Source organism: Coregonus clupeaformis, chromosome 16, assembly GCF_020615455.1.
Source record: "Coregonus clupeaformis isolate EN_2021a chromosome 16, ASM2061545v1, whole genome shotgun sequence".
In the NCBI taxonomy this organism is placed as follows: domain Eukaryota; kingdom Metazoa; phylum Chordata; class Actinopteri; order Salmoniformes; family Salmonidae; genus Coregonus; species Coregonus clupeaformis.
In genome coordinates this window covers 49,289,892-49,312,601 of record NC_059207.1, presented here as the reverse complement: position 1 = coordinate 49,312,601, position 22,710 = coordinate 49,289,892, and the positions used below count along the sequence as shown (strand labels likewise).

Sequence of the window (22,710 nt, the reverse complement as noted above, 5' to 3'; positions counted from 1 at the left end):
ACACATAATCTTCGCTCGCTACGCAATTTCACAGATTTTGATTCAAGCACTCCGTGTTTGAAAATGTTTTTTTTTTTTTTTTTACCTTGCTCTGCCTTTAAGCTATATCTCAGAGAACAATTATTACTTTTTCTTAATCTCCTGCACTTAACCGCCTGCGATGTTACCTTGCCTAGGCTGTGAAATCAACGGGTTCTGTATCAGAAGGAGACCCAGGTGGATTTGCAATTAAAAGAGCCTGGTTGAGATTGTCCTGTTCTCACCTCACGCCTGGCCCACTGGATAGCCAGCTAGCTTTATCAGCATTAAACTCATAACCACCAGTGATAACAACATCCTCAACGTTGCTTTGTCCTGCTCTTGTAGTGGACAGCCAAATTGTGTAGTGTTGGATTAAGCCAAGCTAATCAGAACAGCAGATCGATGAAGAATTTGATGTTATTGATTAGGACATTGGCCCTCAATGCCAACAGGAGCACCGTGATTATAACATCTCTTATTTACCAACCAGGCTAATGAACCACAGATAAGCAATGCTTCAATGCCCTTGATCTAGCCAGACTGAGGCACAGGGAGGAGAGCTAGGGGGTGAGGAGAGGAGAGCTAGGAGGAGAGGAGAGCAGAGACTGACCACAGACTAAAGTCAGCCAGCAAAGTGAAGTAATAAGTTGAGAATGTACTGTCACTAAGTGCTGCTCATGGAACATTTCCTTTCAATTAACCTTCCTACCTTAAAGGAAAATGGACTTCTGTCCCAATTTGTCTATGTTTAAATGTCAATAAATGTCTATTTGAATATCACCGTGGCAAATGAACCCAGACAGCTGCTTACACCTCCGTCCAGGTATTTCTCTAAGCAATGAGAATTTTTTTCAGACCCCATGGAGTGGAGTGGGATGACTAGAGATGACCACAGACAGCTGTGCTGAGGCCTCTGGGATGAGGCGGGGTCTTGCCTACCTGTCAGTAATAGATTTTTTGATAGGGTCAGCATGCCTATACATAATTGAACAGCGGAGAGATAACTGAGAAAATCAATGTCACAGTGCCTCGGATTTAAACAGACGGCTGCAAGCCATGACGTGAGCTTTGGTTTAAAAGAAAGAAAGAAATGATTGGATTGACAAGCTCTGTTCATACACTATATATGCAAAAGTATGTGGACACCCCTTCAAATTAGTGGATTCTGCTATTTCAGCCACACCCGTTGCTGACAGGTGTATAAAATCGAGCACACAGCAATGCAATCGCCATAGACAAACATTGGCAGTAGAATGGCCTTACTGAAGAGCTCAGTGACTTTCAACGTGGCACCGTCATAGGATGCCAACAAGTCAGTTCGCCAAATTTCTTCCCTGGTCAACTGTAAGTCCTGTTATTGTGAAGTGGAAACATCTAGGAGCAACAATGGCTCAGCCGCGAAGTGGTAGGCCACACAAGGTCACAGAAGGGGACCGCTGTGTGCTGAAGCGTGTAGGTTTCAACACTCACTACAGAGTTCCAAACTGCCTCTGGAAACAACGACAGCACAAGAGTTGTTCGTCGGGAGCTTCATGAAATGGGTTTCCATGGCCGAGCAGCCACACACAATCCTAAGATCACCATGCGCAATGCCAAGCGTCGGCTGGAGTGGTATAAAGCTCGCCGCCATTGGACTATGGAGCAGTGGAAACGCGTTCTCTGGAGTGATGAATCATGCTTCACCATCTGGCAGTCCGACAGACGAATCTGGGTTTGGCGGATGCCAAGATTTCCCAGTGAAGGGAAATCTTAACGCTACAACATACAATGACATTCTAGACGATTCTGTGCTTCCAACTTCCTGGCAACAGTTTGGGGAAGGCCCTTTCCTGTTTCAGCATGACAATGCTTCTGTGCACAAAGCGAGGTCTATACAGAAATGGTTGATCGAGATTGGTGTGGAAAACCTTGACTGGCCTGCACAGAACTTGACTGGCCCTGACCTCAACCCCATCGAACACATTTTACATTACATTTACATTTTAGTCATTTAGCAGACGCTCTTATCCAGAGCGACTTACAGTTAGTGAATGCATACGTCATATTTTTTATTTTTTTATTTTATTTTTTCATACTGGCCCCCCGTGGGAAACGAACCCACATCCCTGCCGGCCAAACCCTCTCCTACCTTGGACGACGCTGGACCAATTGTGCGCCGCCCATGGGTCTCCCGGTTGCGGCTGGCTGCGACAGAGCCTGGACTCGAACCAGTATCTCTAGTGGCACAGCTAGCATTGCTATGCAGTGCCTTAGACCACTGCGCCACTCGGGAGTCACCTTTGGGATGAATTGGAACGCCAACTGCGAGCCAGGCCTTATCGCCCAACATCAGTGCCCGACCTCACTAATGCTCTTGTGGCTGCATGGAAGCAAGTCCCTGCAGTAATGTTCCAACATCTAGTGGAAAGCCTTCCCAGAAGAGTGGAGGCTGTTATAGCAGCAAAGGGGGGACCGACTCCATATTAATGCCCATGATTTTGGAATGAGATGTTCGATGAGCAGGTGTCCACATACTTTTGGTAATGTAGTGTATTTACATGAGCCCTTTAGTTAATTCTTGTGCATATCTTTTATTTCAGCTCATGTAACATGGGACCAACATTTTTTAAATATTATTATATATTTTTTGGAGGGTGTCCAACACATTACATGTTGTGTTTACATTTTTGTTCAGTGTATAAAGCATTGACTCAGGGGTGTGATTACTTACACTACCAGTCAAAAGTTTGGACACACCTACTCATTCAAGGGTTTTTCTTTATTTGTAAAGTATTTTACATTGTAGAATAATCGTGAAGACATCAAAACTATTAAATAACACATATGGAATCATGTAGTAACTGAAAAAGTGTTAAACAAATCAAAATATATTTTAGATTTTAGATTCTTCAAATAGCCACCCTTTGCCGTGATGACAGCTTTGCACACTCTTTGCATTCTCTCAACCAGCTTCACCTGGAATGCTTTTCCAACAGTCTTGAAGGAGTTCCCACATATGCTGAGCACTTGTTGGCTGCTTTTCCTTCACTCTGCGGTCCAACTCATCCCAAACCATCTCAATTTGGTTGAGGTCGGGGGATTGTGGAGGCCAGGTCATCTGATGCAGTACTCCATCACTCTCCTTCTTGGTCAAATAGCCCTTACACAGCCTGGAGGTGTGTTGGGTCATTGTCCTGTTGAAAAACAAATGATAGTCCCACTAAGCCCAAACCAGATGGGATGGCGTATCGCTGCAAAATGCTGTGGTAGCCATGCTGGTTAGGTGTACCTTGAATTCTAAATAAATCAAAGACAGTGTCACCAGCAAAGCACCCCCACACCATAACACCTCCTCCTCCATGCTTTACGGTGGCAAATACACATGCAGAGATCATCCGTTCACCCACACCGCGTCTCACAAAGACACAGCGGTTTGAACCAAGAATCTCCAATTTGGACTTCAGACCAAAGGACACATTTCCTCCGGTCTAATGTCCATTGCTCGTGTTTCTTTGGCCAAGCAAGTCTGAATTCATTTCAATTAACAGGTCTGCCTTCTTCAAAGTTAATTTGTGGAATTTCTTTTCTTCTTAATGCGTTTGAGCCAATCAGTTGTTTTGTGACAGAAGATAGCCCTATTTGGTAAAAGACCAAGTCCATATTATGGCAAGAACAGCTCAAATAAGCAAAGAGAAATGACAGTCCATCATTACTTTAAGACATGAAGGTCAGTCAATACGGAACATTTCAAGAACTTTGAAAGTTTCTTCAAGTGCAGTCGCAAAAACCATCAAGCGCTATGATGAAACTGGCTCTCATGAGGACCGCCACAGGAATGGAAGACCCAGAGTTATCTCTGCTGTAGAGGATAAGTTCATGAGAGTTAACTGCACCTCAGAAATTGCAGCCCAAATAAATGCTTCACAGAGTTCAAGTAACAGACACATCTCAACATCAACTCTTTAGAGGGGTCTGTGTGAATCAGGCCTTCATGGTCGAATTGCTGCAAAGAAACCACTACTAAAGGACACCAATAATAAGAAGAGACCTGCTTGGGCCAAGAAACACGAGCAATGGACATTAGACCGGTGGAAATGTGTCCTTTGGACTGAAGTCCAAATTGGAGATTTTTGGTTCCAACCGCCGTGTCTTCATAAGACGCGGTGAACGGATGAGTAGTTCTCCGCATGTGTAGTTCCCACTTTAAAGCATGGAAGAGGTGTTATGGTGTGGGGGTGCTGTCTGTGATTTATTTAGAATTCTAGGCACACTTAACCAGCAGGGCTACCACAGCGTTTTGCAGCGATACGCCATCCCATCTGGTTTGGGCTTAGTGGGACTATCATTTGTTTTTCAACAGGACAATGGCCCAACACACATCCAGGCTGTGTAAGGGCTATTTTACCAAGAAGGAGGGTGATGGAGTGCTGCATCAGATTACCTGGCCTCCACAATCCCCCGAGCTCAACCCAATTGAGATGGTATGGGGTGAGTCGGACGGCAGAGTGAAGGAAGCAGCCAACAAGTGCTCAGCATATGTGGGAACTCCTTCAAGACTGTTGGAAAAGCATTCCAGGTGAAGCTGGTTGAGAGAATGCCAAGAGTGTGCAAAGCTGTCATCAAGGCAAAGGATGGCTATTTGAAGAATCTCAAATATAAAATATGTTTTGATTTGTTTAACACTTTTTTGGATGCTACATGATTCCATATGTGTTATTTCATAGTTTTGATGTCTTCACTGTTATTCTACAATGTACAAAATAGTAAAAATAAAGAAAAACCCTTGAATGAGTAGGTGTGTCCAAACTTTTGACTGGTAAATGAGATATTTCTGTATTTCATTTTCAATAAATTAGCAAAACTGTCAAAAAATTGTTGTGTGTAAATGGGTGAGAAAAATAAATACATGTAATACATTTTGAAATCAGGCTGTAACACATCAAAATGTGGAATCAGTTAAGGGGTAAGAATATTTTCTGAAGGCACTGTATGTGAGGGAATCATAATACATTTGTTCCAAGGAGAAATTATTAATCATGGTTTCTTCCTAGAGAAGTACTTATGATGTTATGGATGGACTGCTCCTTTGATGCTGTTAATTTATAGGCCTAGTGCAGTCAAAAACGAGATTTCCCTGTGTTTTATATACAGTGGGGAGAACAAGTATTTGATACACTGCCGATTTTGCAGGTTTTCCTACTTACAAAGCATGTAGAGGTCTGTAATTTTTATCATAGGTACACTTCAACTGCGAGAGACGGAATCTAAAACAAAAATCCAGAAAATCACATTGTATGATTTTAAAGTAATTAATTTGCATTTTATTGCATGACATAAGTATTTGATCACCTACCAACCAGTAAGAATTCCGGCTCTCACAGACCTGTTAGTTTTTCTTTAAGAAGCCCTCCTGTTCTCCACTCATTACCTGTAATAACTGCACCTGTTTGAACTCGTTACCTGTATAAAAGACACCTGTCCACACACTCAATCAAACAGACGCCAACCTCTCCACAATGGCCAAGACCAGAGAGCTGTGTAAGGACATCAGGGATAAAATTGTAGACCTGCACAAGGCTGGGATGGGCTACAGGACAATAGGCAAGCAGCTTGGTGAGAAGGCAACAACTGTTGGCGCAATTATTAGAACATGGAAGAGGTTCAAGATGACGGTCAATCACCCTCGGTCTGGGGCTCCATGCAAGATCTCACCTCGTGGGGCATCAATGATCATGAGGAAGGTGAGGGATCAGCCCAGAACTACACGGCAGGACCTGGTCAATGACCTGAAGAGAGCTGGGACCACAGTCTCAAAGAAAACCATTAGTAACACACTACGCCATCATGGATTAAAATCCTGCAGCGCACGCAAGGTCCCCCTGCTCAAGCCAGCGCATGTCCAGGCCCGTCTGAAGTTTGCCAATGACCATCTGGATGATCCAGAGTTGGAATTGGAGAAGGTCATGTAGTCTAATGAGACAAAAATAGAGCTTTTTGGTCTAAACTCCACTCGCCGTGTTTGGAGGAAGAAGAAGGATGAGTACAACCCCAAGAACACCATCCCAACCGTGAAGCATGGAAGTGGAAACATCATTCTTTGGGGATGCTTTTCTGCAAAGGGGACAGGACGACTGCACCGTATTGAGGGGAGGATGGATGGGGCCATGTATCGCGAGATCTTGGCCAACAACCTCCTTCCCTCAATAAGAGCATTGAAGATGGGTCGTGGCTGGGTCTTCCAGCATGACAACGACCCGAAACACACAGCCAGGGCAACTAAGGAGTGGCTCCGTAAGAAGCATCTCAAGGTCCTGGAGTGGCCTAGCCAGTCTCCAGACCTGAACCCAATAGAAAATCTTTGGAGAGAGCTGAAAGTCCGTATTGCCCAGCGACAGCCCCGAAACCTGAAGGATCTGGAGGTCTGTATGGAGGAGTGGGCCAAAATCCCTGCTGCAGTGTGTGCAAAACTTGTCAAGACCTACAGGAAACGTATGATCTCTGTAATTGCAAACAAAGGTTTCTGTACCAAATATTAAGTTCTGCTTTTCTGATGTATCAAATACTTATGTCATGCAATAAAATGCAAATTAATTACTTAAAAATCATACAATGTGATTATCTGGATTTTTGTTTTAGATTCCGTCTCTCACAGTTGAAGTGTACTTATGATAAAAATTACAGACCTCTACATGCTTTGTAAGTAGGAAAACCTGCAAAATCGGCAGTGTATCAAATACTTGTTCTCCCCACTGTATATTTCCACACTGAGGTTGGCATAATACTGTGAAATTGTGATGAAAATGCCCTTTTAGTGTAAGAGCTGTAATTTCAGCCTGTTTTGGTGGGATGGAGTTTTGGCCTGCCTGGTGACATCACTAGGCAGTAAATTGGTTAATAGACCAATAATAAAGAGATAGCCAAACCTCTCTGCCAATAACAGCTAGTTTTCAGTTTTCCCCTTCCAGACTACTCAGACAGTCCTAGCTAAATTCTTGCTTGAGAAATTGCTCTTTGCTAAGAAGCTTTTTTGTTTCTTTTTAATTGAAAACAATCACAGTAAGGGTACTTAATTGTTACCCATAATTGATTTAATATTGAGATGAAAATGGCTGGATTGGACCTTTAAGATCCATGTTTCCTACTACCGTCTTTTATGTGTTTTTAATTAAGCTACCGTATTTTCCGCACTATAAAGCGCACCGGATTATAAGGCGCACCTTCAATGAATGGCCTATTTTAGAACTGTTTTCATATATAGGGCGCACCGGATTATAAGGCGCATAGAATAGAAGATACTGCAGTCAAACGTTTGACTGGGGTTGCGTTATGCATCCACTAGATGGAGATGTGCTAAAGGGAATGTCAACAAAACAGTCAGATAAAGTCAAACTTTATTAAGCGTTCTGACAACTCCGTTCACTCCCATGGTAACGTTGTTCAAACGTTAATGTGCATATTAAACAATATCTCCCAGCCTTGCTCACTCTTCTCCCAAACGTGGAGGGGAACTTTTCCCTGATTCAGTAAACACGTAGTAAAAGAAACAGTCTGATACCACTAAATCAAACGTTAGTGCATAACTCAACATTGTTCAGTTACGTATAACACGTAAAGCTCACTTTTTCAGTTCATTCCCCGTCCACGAATCCCTCAAATTCTTCTTCTTCAGTGTCCGAATTGAACAGTTGGGCGACTACGGCATCCAACCTGCCCGGCTCCCTCTCGTCATTATCCGAGTCAGTGTCGCTGCTGTTGCCTGGCAGTTCAGAGATTATTCCTGCCTTCGTGAAAGCTTTGACCACAGTTGAGACTGATATATCAGCCCAGGCATCCACGATCCATTGGCAGATAGTGGCGTAAGTCGCCCGGCGCTGTCTCCCCGTCTTGGTGAACGTGTGTTCGCCTTCTGTCATCCACTGCTCCCACGCAGCTCGCAGTCTAGCTTTGAACGCCCTGTTGACACCAATATCTAGCGGCTGGAGTTCTTTAGTTAATCCACCCGGAATGACGGCAAGCTCCGAATTAGTTTGCTTCACTTTTTTGACAGCATCGGTGATATGGGCGCGCATTGAGTCGTAGATCAATAGGGACGGAGCTGTGTGGAAAAAGCCACCCGGTCTCTTTACGTAAATTTCTCTCAGCCACTCACTCATCTTTTCCTCATCCATCCATCCCTTCGGGCTAGCTTTGATGACGACGCCGGCTGGAAAGTTTTCTTTTGGCAAGGTCTTCCTCTTGAAAATAACCATGGGTGGAAGTTTCTGGCCATTAGCCTGGCAGGCGAGAACTACAGTGAAGGATGACTTCTCATTCCCTGTGGTGCGTACAGACACCGTACTGGTCCCCGTTTTCTCCACAGTGCGGTTCACAGGAATATCAAAGGTGAGTGGAACCTTGTCCATGTTGGTGATGTGCTCTGGCCGGATCTTCTTTTCAGTGATCTTCTTTTTGCAGTATGCGCGGAAAGTGACCAGCTTTTCTTGGTAATCTTTTGGCAGTTGCTGCGAGACGGTAGTTTGTGTGCGGATGGAGAGATTACGTCTTTTCATAAAACGAAAGCACCAAGAAGGACCGCCTCGAAATTCATCGATGATCATGTCCCGTGCTAGCGCTGTTGCCTTCATTCGAATAGTGACTGTAGAGACGCTTCTACTTGCTGCTCTCTGTTCAACAACCCACTGTTAGAGTTTGTCCTCTAACTGTGGCCATCTCGCTTTGTTCCCTCGGAAACTCTGTTTAGTCTTCTTTACTTGGCGCAGGTCATCTTCTTGCTTCCTCCACTTCCGTACCATTGATTCATTAATGTTGAATTCTCTCGCTGCTGCTCTATTCCCATATTCTACTACGTGACCGACAGCCTTGAGCTTGAACTCTGCGTCGTAAGCGTGTCTCTTAAAAGGTGCCATTTTGGGGTCTTTATACACACACAAGTGGTGTGGGACTGTGAGTAAGCACAGTACCGGTGTTTACTGACTACGGTAGCCGTAATGCTGCAAGCGGTGCGGCTTTTTAGTTTACCAGTCGTACTGAAACATTTCATTATTATTAAATTGTTTTGATTGGTTTTTCATACTGAAACATTTTGACAGAGCGCCTTGAGCGCTGTGTACAACCAGTATGGATCAACCAATTAACCAATTGATCCATATATAAGGTGCTCTGGATTATAAGGCGCACTGTCGTTTTTTGAGAACATTAAAGGCTTTTGAGTGCGCCTTATAGTGCGGAAAATACGGTAGTTAAATTCTCCTTCTTTATCAGGGGTAAATAGTCGATGTGCCTTTGGGAATAACACACCAGTGGGCCCCATATAGACCAATATATTCCATAAGGACTCGATGCCCTTGGATTAGAGAAAAATCACTGAACTTTCCTGTTGAGTCTGTGCGTAGTGAATGTTATCGTTGGTGAGCAGTGAGCAGACAAAGCCGCTTGCTCTCTCCCACATTGGAGGCAAATGGAGAGTGGCAGGTCCAGACAGGCCTGGACACTATGGGGGAGAAAACGCCTGAGAATAGCAGATTAACGACCTTGGTGGTTACAAACACAAACACACACCTGCACGGTTCCCTGACCATGTTTTCTTTCCCTCTGTCCTCATTCACTTCTCTTCATGGATCTTACTGAGACAACTGGGTTAGTGTAGGCCAGTGGTTCGCAGTGGTTCGCGCGCACGCAATTGTAGCCTGTTATTAAAGCCATAAACATTTTCAAAACGAAAGATACATAAATACACTGTGTTTTATACCTGAATTTTGAGCTAAAAGTCATTCATGTTAGCAGCCAATATCAACAAGGGATACCTTGTCACTTCTCTAGAGTCCAGAGCAAGCAGGATCATATGGCCTACCTGTATGCAGCGGAGGTTGCAGGGTTGGATGGAAAGCATGGCCTGTCTGTAGCTGTGATCGGTCCAGAGGGGTTCCGATCTATGAGGTATCAGGTGTGGTGTATACAGAGGAGGAGTCAGCTTTTAAGTTGCAAAAATCTAAATTATTTATAAAATATTCACAGCATGGCATTTAGCCTTTTCAATAAAGAGAAAATAAAACCTAGTTCAGTTTAGAGCACTCTTTCGTCACACCCTAAATTAAATAGTCTCTGTCGTGGCTAGACTTGGCTTTCGACTATGGGAATCAACTCACGCACTTTCTTTGTCTTTTGGTCTGTTCTTTGTCTTTGTCTTTCATGTCCTCGTCTTTAATGTTCTTGTTTCTTTGTTCTATAGTTCTCCTTCTTTCTTTGTCCATGTGTTCCTCTCCTCCTGCATCTCCAGTGTTCTCTTTTCCCCCTTATTAATTGCTCCCATGCCTTCACCTGCACCGGTAATAAGAGGTGTTCTCGGCATAGCCGCAGGAAGTAGGAGTGCTGAGGGTGAACTAGGCCTTTATTACCCCTGTATGAGCGGACCAAAATAGTCGTCAGCAGCACAGGAACATTTTGGTTTTGAAGCACAGATGGGATGTTTTGGAGACACAAATTTGGTGCAATACCGTAGCCCCCCCCCAAAAAAACAACAACTTCTTATGACCCCCCAGTTTGAGAACCACTGGTGTAACAATAACTTCACCAGCAACTAGTTTTACGCCATATTGCTTTCACATAATATCCAGTCCTATCAGATCAGTGAAAGAATGGAAATGAGGGCAGATGGAAGGGAGCATATTCCTGGAATGAGACCCAGGAGCTAAGAGTCCAGGACAGAGGAACCCATTACCATGTAACCTACAAACAGGTGGAAAACAGCCAGTAAATAGGCAGGAAACAGACCACAAACAGGCCACAATCCTGCTGCAAAGAAGCAACAAACAGACAGCATACAGGCTGAAAAAAGGCAGTGACACTATGCTTCCCCTCAGAAGGGGTCTCAGTCTCACCTCACACTCAACCCTCCTATATCTTGAGTGTTGCAATGCTTTTGCCATTATGTAATGGGCACTAAAGCGAGGATTGATGTTATCTTTGCCCCAGGATTCCTGTGTGACACCGTTAATGGAGTTGTTAACTGAATGTGTCCAGACAATACAATACACCTCACACACATACTGTACCCTATACAGAATGGGCTCCTTAGGGGGGATATAACTTTGTTACATTGGGCTGTGTTGTAAATGTCTTGTTTTTTATTCCATGCCAGACAGGACTGGATGTATTGAGGCCTGTGTTGTATTTGTACAATATCCTTTTGTTGGGTAGGTACTCACATATCTATAGAGTGCACCTTGAGGTCTGTCATGGGCTCAGATGGCTAAGTCCACCTGACATCTGTCTGTGCCGGACACTGTGTTGACATGTTCAAATAGTGGACTCCATTCTCCTCTCAAACGTTCTTAGAACGCCTATAAGGGACAGTTGGAGCACAGCTAGGGTTTTGCATTGGGGTTTTGTGGGCACTAAAAAGTTAGCTTGCGCCAGGGTATTGGCAGTACAATTGCTGCAATGCAACAAGGCGCTCTAGCATCTTCTAGCAATAGTTTGTTACGAAAACCTGTACCGGGATTTTTAATGCCCGCAACTGCACTGAACGTGGGCTTGCCTATAAAGTAAGGCATTGTACACACAAGTCAATTCAATCTATTGTTTACATTTCTGAACCTAGTCAATAAAAATGTACTCTAGCTTCAACCCAGACATCCTTGAGCAAACACGGATTTCCAGCAAACATAGCAGTGATGTCACAAATGCTGAAGAATAATAAAACCCTTTTTCCATCGCCCACTGAAAACAGTCTGACATCACTTCCCTTATCTAGCCACAGATGGAGACGAAACCAACTTTCCAATATTTCCTGTACAAGTGGGTGCATTTGCAATTAGGTAAAATCTTTTCCCCACAACTATTGCAGTACAATGCCCTTTTATAGGCCTACTTGCTAATTATCTCTGCTTATAATGCCATGGATCCAAATAAGCTATTAGTGGTCTGTGCTTCTTTTGTCATATTTTGGATTTCATTTTAGCAAGCATTACATTGGATATGATTTTGTTGTAAAGAGGTAAATAGGAGAGTTGGCTCTGTCAGTGTTGAGTTAAACAGTGGGCATTGTGCCTAATGGATGTGGCAGGCAAAAGCCTCATCTGGATAGAGCAGCCTACCTCTGCAGTGAGGAATAAAAATGGTGCATTATCAAATATCATGTCCCCAAATGTTTGTCTAGCAAGCTTAAAGCTTGAAGCGTGTGTGTGTGTGTGTGTGTGTGTGTGTGTGTGTGTGTGTGTGTGTGTGTGCACGTATGCGTGCAAGCACGTGTCTGTGTGAGTGGTTAGAGTGTGTGTATGTGGGCAGAGAATAAAGGATATCTGATTTCGTAATAGATTTTCTGTATTAATGCCTTAAGTGCCCCTGTCATTGTTTTAGATGGGCCTTTTTTTAAACAGTGCTTACCTTGTGTGATCATTCTTTATTTCTACCCATAGGTAGTGACATTAATGTGCTAATGCTGTTTCTTTCCTCGGCTGAGAGGTAAGTGTTACATCCTCAATTGTGCTCAAAGTGTTTACATTTACCATGGCTGCCTTAGTAGACTGGGACACACACACACATACAACCACAACTGTAGCAAGTCAGAACTTGTTAATGGGTAGATATTGTTGATAGTTAAAATTATTGTTGTAAGATATGGTCAAAAACGTCACCCTGCTTCTCTCTCATTTATCTGTGTTCAAAACTTCTCAATTTCTACACACGTTTTATATGCCAACCCTCCAGTGCCTCTCCTGTGAACAACTTTAGCAGGAAGCAGAAACACGGGTGTTGACAGAGGCCAGTCATGGTTCTCTTTGAGGGTGGGATGATGTGTTAAAAGGGAAAGAGGAGGCTCGGTGGAGACATCAACATGCACACTGTGCAGGTGAAAGTGCGATGGCTAGAACACTCCATGGGGACCTTTTGACTTTGTAATACCAACTTACTTACAGTGGACTTTGCACGTGAAGTGTAGCTCCGTGAAATGGCTCAGTGAAAATACTTATATTGCAACCCAATATAGGGAATAGGGTGCCATTTGGGATTGAGCCTTATTTGATAATCCCTGGCAGGAAAATGTAGCGTCCGTTGGTTGGTTAATAGATCAAAAGCGGGATCCAGCCTCTTATGCTCTTCCTCCTGTCCAACTCAATAAACTGAACCATGGCAAGGCAACAGAGCAAACCTATAGGAAGAACAGATTAGCCTTGCTTTGTCCACTCCAACTAGGCTCACACCACCCTAACCTCCATTCCTATTCCCTGTAGTCTCTCTTTGTATAATTCTGCCTTTTGGATGGCTTTGTCACTTGTAAAGCCACTAAGATAAAAAAAAGAAAGAAGTGTTGGGTGGATGAAATCAAGAGGTTTAGTTTAATAAGTCCTGGCAACGGTGCTCTGCCTATAAACAAAGGGGGTGACATGACAAAGCCAAAGCTCGGGTCTGTCTCTCAGGCACACGACCTGTCGTGGACAGTTAGTCCTCAAGGAAATATGCCTCTCCACCGCCAGAGACTTAGCATATTACTCAGTGATTCTTTTTTTTTGGGGGGTCTTTTGTGACGTCATTAGTAATGACTTTCTCTTCTGTCTCTTAGCCCCACACTCTGTCAATTGCCATATCTTAGCAGGGGATTTATTAATTATGTTTGTGTCTCACTACACGTTGTGACTGGTGCTTGCTGACTGTAGTGGTGATTGGAGAACTTTTACACAATCTACTTGTCCAGTAAGGATATAATCATGTCTACAGAGATGTCTGTTAATAAACTCTTTACACCAAGTTCCAACAACATTTCCCATCAGAATTTGAATTTGTTTGGAGAATAGCAGGGGACCGAGTTCCAACAAAAAATTTTCTGTAAAATCTATTTGGAGACTAAAGGGATCTACACAGTCTTTGCAAACGGAGCCGACGGAGATCCGTTAGCGTCGCTCTCTACGTAGCTCTACGTACATTTGTGCGTTTAGATTTTTTTTTTACGCAACGCAAGCAGACCTCCATCGGCTCCAATTGCGTAGACTGTGTAGAGCCCTTAACAGGCGGCTGACGTTGTTTGTTAGCATCATTCATACACTAGTCTTTCCTCAGAGCCATAATGTAGAGCGTATTCAAGGTTGTGGCGATGAATGTGTATCTTGAGTACTTTTCTGTATCTCACCCACAAGCAACAGCATTAATTAGGGCCCTATGAAATCTGTGATCTGGGAAATGCGGACGGAAACCAGACATTAAAACGGAATTCGACAATATTCAAAAATGTATTGAACTTAGTAGCAAATCAACTAAATGTATTTAATTTATTACATTTTTTAAAAATTTGCCCAAGATGATGATAATACATGAACAAAATGCATAAGTGATTGTATATTCCTTTGAGGTAATGGGCAGGAATGTCTCTGTCTGTGTATGCACGTTTGTCTACCACTTTTTGTAGCCGTTAGCAATGATGCTAATGACAACAGTCTTCTGGTAGATGGAAAGGCTTTCCCAAAAACCTGGCAGAATGACATCATGATTATTTGCATCAATCCAGTGGTGATTTGTTTAGAAAACTCTGCAATCATATGTGTGCTACAGAAACACTGCTAACCAATCAAGTATTTTGCTGGTGCTAACTTGAATTAAAGGGTATCTACACCCAAAAATGACATTTTCTTAGATTTTTCCCAGACCTCAAAAGTGGTCTCCTGATGTGGTTTAAGCATTGCTGTGGACTTAGAACGTCCACTTTTGTTGTTTTTCTGTGAAAAAAAGTATGATTTTGAGACTGAAAACAGGGAAAAATCTGAAAAATATCAAAACAAAACGGAGAAAACAGACTTTAAAATAAATAAATATACGAAATTAAGCAAGAAATTAAACTTATCGTATAGGGCCCTAATTAATCCGTCCATCCATGTTCCCTGCAGTTATTTAGTGTGGAGTTGAATTGTTATTTATTCAGAACTCTGATATGCAGTGCATGCTGTGCAGTAAGTGTGCTGTTATGACTCAACGAGCATGTCAGATTAGGCTGCATTTATCATTTATTGTTGTGTGCAGGAGAGGAGAGTGGGGTGGGGGGTGTTAAGGGACTCGGTTTGTGTCCCAAATCGCATCAAATTCCCTATATAGTGCACTACTTTTCACCAGAGTAGTGCACTATATAGGAAATAGGGTACCATTTGCAACGCAGCCTATTTTGGTGTTTCTCTGTCATAAACCCCCCACAATGCATATTTTCTTTAATCCTGTATTTGGGAAGCCTGCAGGCTATCGAGGCTCTGAAAAGGAGGAAAGAAAACAAACATGACAGGTCCCTAAGCCCATGACTCAGATACAAAATGGAAGCCTTTAACAATTCTAAACTATGTGACAGGTCTGCAAAGATTTCAGCTGGCGAGTTTTGCGCCGTGCCACTAAGAGGATTTCAGAATAGGGAGAGTCCGTTTGTACAGACACACTTTAATGTGCTTGTTCTAAAAATGTGCTATGTTTGCGTTGTGGTAGCTATGCTTGTGTTACTATGGTATATATACTATTATTGTTTCATGGTTACTGTACATACTAGAGTATTATTTTGAAGCAGGTCTGATGTTAAGCTTGTTAGTGGGGATTATGTTGCTCTAGGCAACAATTTTTCTTGTTAGCAGTATTTTGCATCACACACAACATAGAATCCCAAGAAAGGCCTGGGGGACTGCCTATTTCATCTGTGATGCATTTTCAATACCCAGCATAGAGTAAAGGGAGAACAGAATAACATTAGACACATTGATTGGAGCAGTGTGTCAGGCCACCATAAAAGCCTAATGTATAAAATTGTATTTTGGGAAACCATTGATCACTACTACCAGACAGACTTTGTAAATATTTGATCAGATCCCACCCCTCTCCCCTTTAAAGATGTTGTTAGGATCTCTCAACTATGGTTAGCACATTCAAATCAAATCAAATCAAATCAAATCAAATCAAATTTTATTGGTCACATGCGCCGAATACAACAGGTGCAGACATTACAGTGAAATGCTTACTTACAGCCCTTAACCAACAGTGCATTTATTTTAAACAAAAAAGTAAGAATAAAACAACAACAAAAAAGTGTTGAGAAAAAAAGAGCAGAAGTAAAATAAAGTGACAGTAGGGAGGCTATATATACAATAAAATAAAGTGACAGTAGGGAGGCTATATATACAGGGGGGGTACCGTTGCATAGTCAATGTGCGGGGGGCACCGGCTAGTTGAGGTAGTTGAGGTAATATGTACATGTGGGTAGAGTTAAAGTGACTATGCATAAATACTTAACAGAGTAGCAGCAGCGTAAAAAGGATGGGGTGGGGGGGGCAGTGCCAAATAGTCCGGGTAGCCATGATTAGCTGTTCAGGAGTCTTATGGCTTGGGGTAGAAGCTGTTGAGAAGTCTTTTGGACCTAGACTTGGCACTCGGTACCGCTTGCCGTCGCGGTAGCAGAGAGAACAGTCTATGACTAGGGTGACTGGAGTCTTTGACAATTTTGAGGGCCTTCCTCTGACACCGCCTGGTATAGAGGTCCTGGATGGCAGGGAGCTTTGCCCCAGTGATGTACTGGGCCGTACGCACTACCCTCTGTAGTGCCTTGCGGTCAGAGGCCAAGCAGTTGCCATACCAGGCGGTGATGCAACCAGTCAGGATGCTCTCGATGGTGCAGCTGTAGAATTTTTTGAGGATCTGAGGACCCATGCCAAATCTTTTTAGTCTCCTGAGGGGGAATAGGCTTTGTCGTGCCCTCTTCACGACTGTCTTGGTGTGTTTGGACCATGATAGTTCGTTGGTGATGTGGACACCAAGGAACTTGAAGCTCTCAACCTGTTCCACTACAGCCCCGTCGATGAGAATGGGGGCGTGCTCAGTCCTCTTTTTTTTTCCTGTAGTCCACAATCATCTCCTTTGTCTTGGTCACGTTGAGCGAGAGGTTGTTGTCCTGGCACCACACGGCCAGATCTCTGACCTCCTCCCTATAGGCTGTCTCATCGTTGTCGGTGATCAGGCCTACCACTGTTGTGTCGTCGGCAAACTTAATGATGGTGTTGGAGTCGTGCCTGGCCATGCAGTCATGGGTGAACAGAGAGTACAGGAGGGGACTGAGCACGCACCCCTGAGGGGCCCCCGTGTTGAGGATCAGTGTGGCAGATGTGTTGTTACCTACCCTTACCACCTGGGGGCGGCCCGTCAGGAAGTCCAGGATCCAGTTGCAGAGGGAGGTGTTTAGTCCCAGGATCCTTAGCTTAGTGATGAGCTTTGAGGGCACTATGGTGTTGAATGCTGAGCTGTAGTCAATGAATAGCATTCTCACGTAGGTGTTCCTCTTGTCCAGGTGGGAAAGGGCAGTGTGGAGTGCGATAGAGATTGCATCATCTGTGGATCTGTTGGGGCGGTATGCAAATTGGAGTGGGTCTAGGGTTTCTGGGATTATGCTGTTGATGTGAGCCATGACCAGTCTTTCAAAGCACTTCATGGCTACAGACGTCAGTGCTACGGGTCGGTAGTCATTTAGGCAGGTTATCTTAGAGTTCTTGGGCACGGGGACTATGGTGGTCTGCTTGAAACATGTTGGTATTACAGACTCAGTCAGGGACATGTTGAAAATGTCAGTGAAGACACTTGCCAGTTGGTCAGCCCATGCTCGGAGTACACGTCCTGGTAATCCGTCTGGCCCTGCGGCCTTGTGAATGTTGACCTGCTTAAAAGTCTTACTCACATCGGCTACGGAGAGCGTGATCACATAGTCGTCCGGAACAGCTGGTGCTCTCATGCATGCTTCAGTGTTGCTTGCCTCGGGCGAGCATAGAAGTGGTTTAGCCTCGTCTGGTAGGCTTGTGTCACTGGGCAGCTCGCGGCTGTGCTTCCCTTTGTAGTCTGTAATAGTTTTCAAGCCCTGCCACATCCGACGAGCGTCAGAGCCAGTGTAGTATGATTCAATCTTAGACCTGTATTGACTCTTTGCCTGTTTGATGGTTCGTCGGAGGTCATAGCGGGATTTCTTATAAGCGTCCGGGTTAGAGTCCCGTTCCTTGAAAGCGGCAGCTCTACCCTTTAGCTCAGTGCGGATGTTTCCTGTAATCCATGGCTTCTGGTTGGGGTATGTACGTACGGTCACTGTGGGGGACGACATCATCGATGCACTTATTGATGAAGCCAGTGATTGATGTGGTGTACTCCTCAATGCTGTCTGAAGAATCCCGGAACATGTTCCAGTCTGTGCTAGCAAAACAGTCCTGTAGCTTAGCATCTGCGTCATCTGACCACTTTTTATTAGCCGAATCACTGGTGCTTCCTGCTTCAGTTTTTGCTTATAAGCAGGAATCAGGAGGATAGAGTTATGGTCAGATTTGCCAAATGGAGGGCGAGGGAGAGCTTTGTATGCGTCTCTGTGTGTGGAGTAAAGGTGGTCTAGAGTTTTTTCCCCTCTGGTTGCACATTTAACATGCTGGTAGAAATGAGGTAAAACGGATTTAAGTTTCCCTGCATTAAAGTCCCCGGCTACTAGGAGCGCTGCATCTGGATGAGCGTTTTCCTGTTGATTAATGGCCTTGTACAACTCATTCAGTGCAATCTTAATGCCAAGGACTGAGCACCAGAGCTCCTGTAAATGTTCCTGGTACATTGCTGCTATCTCTAAATAACACTTGATCTAACCAGTAAGATCACTTACTGGCTGTTTCTTTCCACTATGCAGGTCTGAAGGTGCGTGAGGTGCTGATCAACGTGTCCCGTCAGCAGGTGGAGGACTTCCATGGCCCAGAGGACTACTGGTGTCTGTGTGTGGCCTGGAGCCACCTGGGCACCTCCAAGAGCCGCAAGGCCACGGTACACATCGCATGTGAGTAGCCTACATAACTGTATCACCCATAGCAGTTTTACCTAGTCCTGGTCCTGAGGACGCAAAAGGGTGCACATTTTAGTTTTTGCCCTAGCACTAACATACTTGATTCAACTAATCAACAAGCCTTTAGTTTAATCAGGTGTGTTAGTGCTAGAGCATAGAACCAGGCTTGGGAAACACTGACCCATAGAATTAGAATGAGTAGAACGGATGTCTCCATTCAGGTCAATTTTGCCATCATGGGTGGACTGTTGGCCATTTTGAGTATTGCCACGAGGTTGCCAGTAAAATTGCCATGGTTAGAGGTTCTATGCCCGTTCTACTCATTATATTTATTTATATGGTAATACCACAGTCTCACATTACAGCGAATGGCCAGAACTGCACTGCAGGAGTAATAGATTAAAGCAGAGTGCAACCTAGAGAATAAATGATGTCCCATGGCATATACTGTAAAGCTTCATGGGCATATTATACAGTATATGTACTCATCAGCCAGTGCAGTCTATCCTCCAAATGACCTTGGGAACCTGCAGGCAGATGGAGCCAGGAAGGAAGGAAGGAAGGAAGGAAGGAAGGAAGGAAGGAAGGAAGGAAGGAAGGAAGGAAGGAAGGAAGGAAGGAAGGAAGGAAGGAAGGAAGGAAGGAAGGAAGGAAGGAAAGGAGATCAGCTCCTGATCCATCCATCCATCCCCCCCCCCCAGCCCATTTCTCACTCCCAAGGTTGATGCTGTGTCCAAACCAAGGGCAGGGAGAGTGGCAGTGGCAAGTGGTGTTAGTGATGGGGAGATTGAAGGCAGACTGGACATGGCAAGGACTGACAGCAGGGTGTTCTCTCCCCACACAGACCTGAGGAAGAACTTTGAGCAGGACCCCCAGGGGAAGGAAGTGCCAATCAAAGGGATGATCGTGCTGCATTGCCGCCCCCCAGAGGGAGTGCCCACGGCAGAGGTAAGACCCCAGCTTCCCAGTCCTTAACACTTAGCACCCCTCCAACAGGATGGGAGCCTCTCTGTGCAGGGGAACAGCTTACCTTACACTCCAGGCTGTTTAAATACTCTAGATTTGAGGATTATGCAGCAAGGGGAAACTGTCTGCTTTGAAAATATATTTCTTCCCGACTGTGTAATGTGAGCGGTAGGCATACACTACACACTGTGATTTGTTATAATGACAGTGTTGTTGTTGGATGCACCTATCTTTTGTTGATGCTAATTGCTGAAAAATACCATTACTCCAATTGTAAGGGTTCTAGTTTCTTACAGTATATGCAATGGGTGAATGGCCCACAAACACTATGCACATGTTTAAATAGATTAGTGTCTATTAATTGAGTAGCATTTAGATAACTGGTCAGTAGTTCAGTCAGATTTCAACAAAAAAAATAAGATATCAACCAAAATAAGATGTATTTTTTATGACGTTGAAAAGACATCAAGAGGGAATTTGGCAGTATGTCCAACCGGCCTCAGAACCGCAGACCACGTGTATGGCGTTGTGTGGGCGAGCGGTTTGCTGATGTCAACGTTGTGAACAGAGTGCCCAATAGTGGAGGGTTATGGTATGGGCAGGCATATGCTACGGACAACGAACACAATTGCATTTCATCTGATGCAGCACTCTATCACTCTCCGTCTTGGTCAAATAGCCCTTACACAGCCTGGAAGTGTGTTGGGTCATTGTCCTGTTGAAAAACAAATGATAGTCCCACTAAGCCCAAACCAGATGGGATGGCGTATCGCTGCAGAATGCTGTGGTAGCCATGCTGGTTAAGTGTGCCTTGAATTCTAAATAAATCAAAGACAGTGTCACCAGCAAAGCACCCCCACACCATAACACCTCCTCCTCCATGCTTTACGGTGGCAAATACACATGCAGAGATCATCCGTTCACCCACACCGCGTCTCACAAAGACACGGCGGTTTGAACCAAGAATCTCCAATTTGGACTCCAGACCAAAGGACACATTTCCACCGGTCTAATGTCCATTGCTCGTGTTTCTTTGGCCAAGCAAGTCTCTTCTTCTTATTGGTGTCCTATAGTAGTGGTTTCTTTTCAGCAATTCGACCATGAAGGCCTGATTCACACAGTCTCCTCTGAACAGTTGATGATGAGATGTGTCTGTTACTTGAACTCTGTGAAGCATTTATTTGGGCTGCAATTTCTGAGGCTGGTAACTCTCATTAACTTATCCTCTGCAGCAGAGGTAACTCTGGGTCTTCCATTCCTGTGGCGGTCCTCATGAGAGCCAGTTTCATCATAGCGCATGAAGGTTTTTGCAACTGCACTTGAAGAAACTTTCAAAGTTCTTGAAATGTTCCGTATTGACTGACCTTCATGTCTTAAAGTAATGATGGACTGTCATTTCTCTTTGCTTATTTGAGCTGTTCTTGCCATAATATGGACTTGGTCTTTTACCAAATAGGGCTATCTTCTGTATACCCCCCTTACCTTGTCACAACACAACTGATTGGCTCAAACGCATTAAGAAGGAAAGAAATTCCACATATTTACTTTTAAGAAGGCAGACCTGTTAACTGAAATGCATTCCAGGTGACTACCTCATGAAGCTGGTTGAGAGAATGCCAAGAGTGGGCAAAGCTGTCATGAAGGCAAAGGGTGGCTATATAAAATATATTTTGATTTGTTTAACACTTTTTTGCTTACTACATGATTCCATATGTGTTACTTCATAGTTTTGATGTCTTCACTATTTTTCTACAATGTAGAAAATAGTAAAAATAAAGAAAAACCCTTGAATGAGTAGGTGTTCTAAAACTTTTCACCGGTAGTGTACGTTGTTAGATTTGTGGAATATACACTGAGTATACAAAACATTAAGAACTCTTTCCATGACATAGACTGACCAGGTGAATCCAGGTGAAAGCTATGATCCCTTATTGATGTAACTTGCTAAATCCACTTCAATCAGTGTAGATGAAGGGGGGGAGACAGGTTAAAGAAGGATTCTTAAGACTTGAGACAATTGAGACATGGATTGTGTATGTGTGCTATTCAAAGGGTGAATCGGCAAGACTGAATATTTAAGTGCCTTTGAATGGGATTTGGTAGTAGGTGCCAGGCACACCGGTTTGTGTCAAGAACTGCAACGCTGCTGCGTTGTTCACGTTCAACAGTTTCCCATGTGTATCAAGAATGGTCCATCACCCAAAGGACATCCAGCCAACTTGACAAAACTTTGGGAAGCATGGGCCAGCATCCCTGTGGAAAGCTTTTGATACCTTTTAGAGACTATGACCTGACTAATTGAGGCTGTTCTGAGACCGGGGGGTTTATTGTTTGGTATACTCAGTGTACTGTATATCATGCAACCTTTCCTTTAAGTGAATCAGTATGAACTATATAGCTATATAGTGTGGGTTTGATTGGATTTTAGCTGTAGGCAACCTGTGCATTATGAATGATTCACCATGGAGAGGATGGTGGGGTGGGGTGATGCCAGACTGGTTTGCATTCCAAATGGAACCCTATTCCCTATGTAATGCATGACTTTTAATCAGAGCCCTATGGGCCCAGGTCAAGAGTAGTTCGCTAAATAGGGAATGGGGTGCCATTTGGGACTCAGGCCTGGTCCCCTTGAATGAACACACAGCAGAGAATATAGGAGATTCCCAGAGAAGAGCCCAGAATCTCCCCAGCTAAAAGACACTGAGCGAATAATGTAGAATACAAGGCAGGCATTCACAGCCCAGACAATTCCAACATACAGTACCCACCTCTCCATGAAACATTGAAATTGCAGCTGCAAGTTTTGTGGTAGTGTGAGGTTTTTGGGAGCCTTTTTTCGGCACGCAGGCTGGCACGGCAGTGGGACGGATGCTGCTCCTGCTCCTTCTTGCTCCCCTCCCAGCTGTAATAGAATGTGAGTTGGTGGTTTTGAT

At 44.1% G+C, this 22,710-nt stretch overlaps 1 protein-coding gene across 3 annotated transcripts in view; it reads left to right on the top strand.

Moving 5' to 3' along the window:
• unc5db (unc-5 netrin receptor Db) overlaps positions 1-22,710 on the top strand; it is a 226,528-nt gene that overhangs the window by 159,625 nt on the left and 44,193 nt on the right. For all 3 annotated transcript variants that reach the window (XM_041901390.2, XM_041901389.2, XM_041901391.2), the window contains exons 3-4: positions 18,662-18,805; positions 19,656-19,759. In XM_041901390.2, the coding sequence (XP_041757324.1) occupies positions 18,662-18,805; positions 19,656-19,759 (248 nt within the window). The remainder of the gene's footprint in view (positions 1-18,661; positions 18,806-19,655; positions 19,760-22,710) is intronic.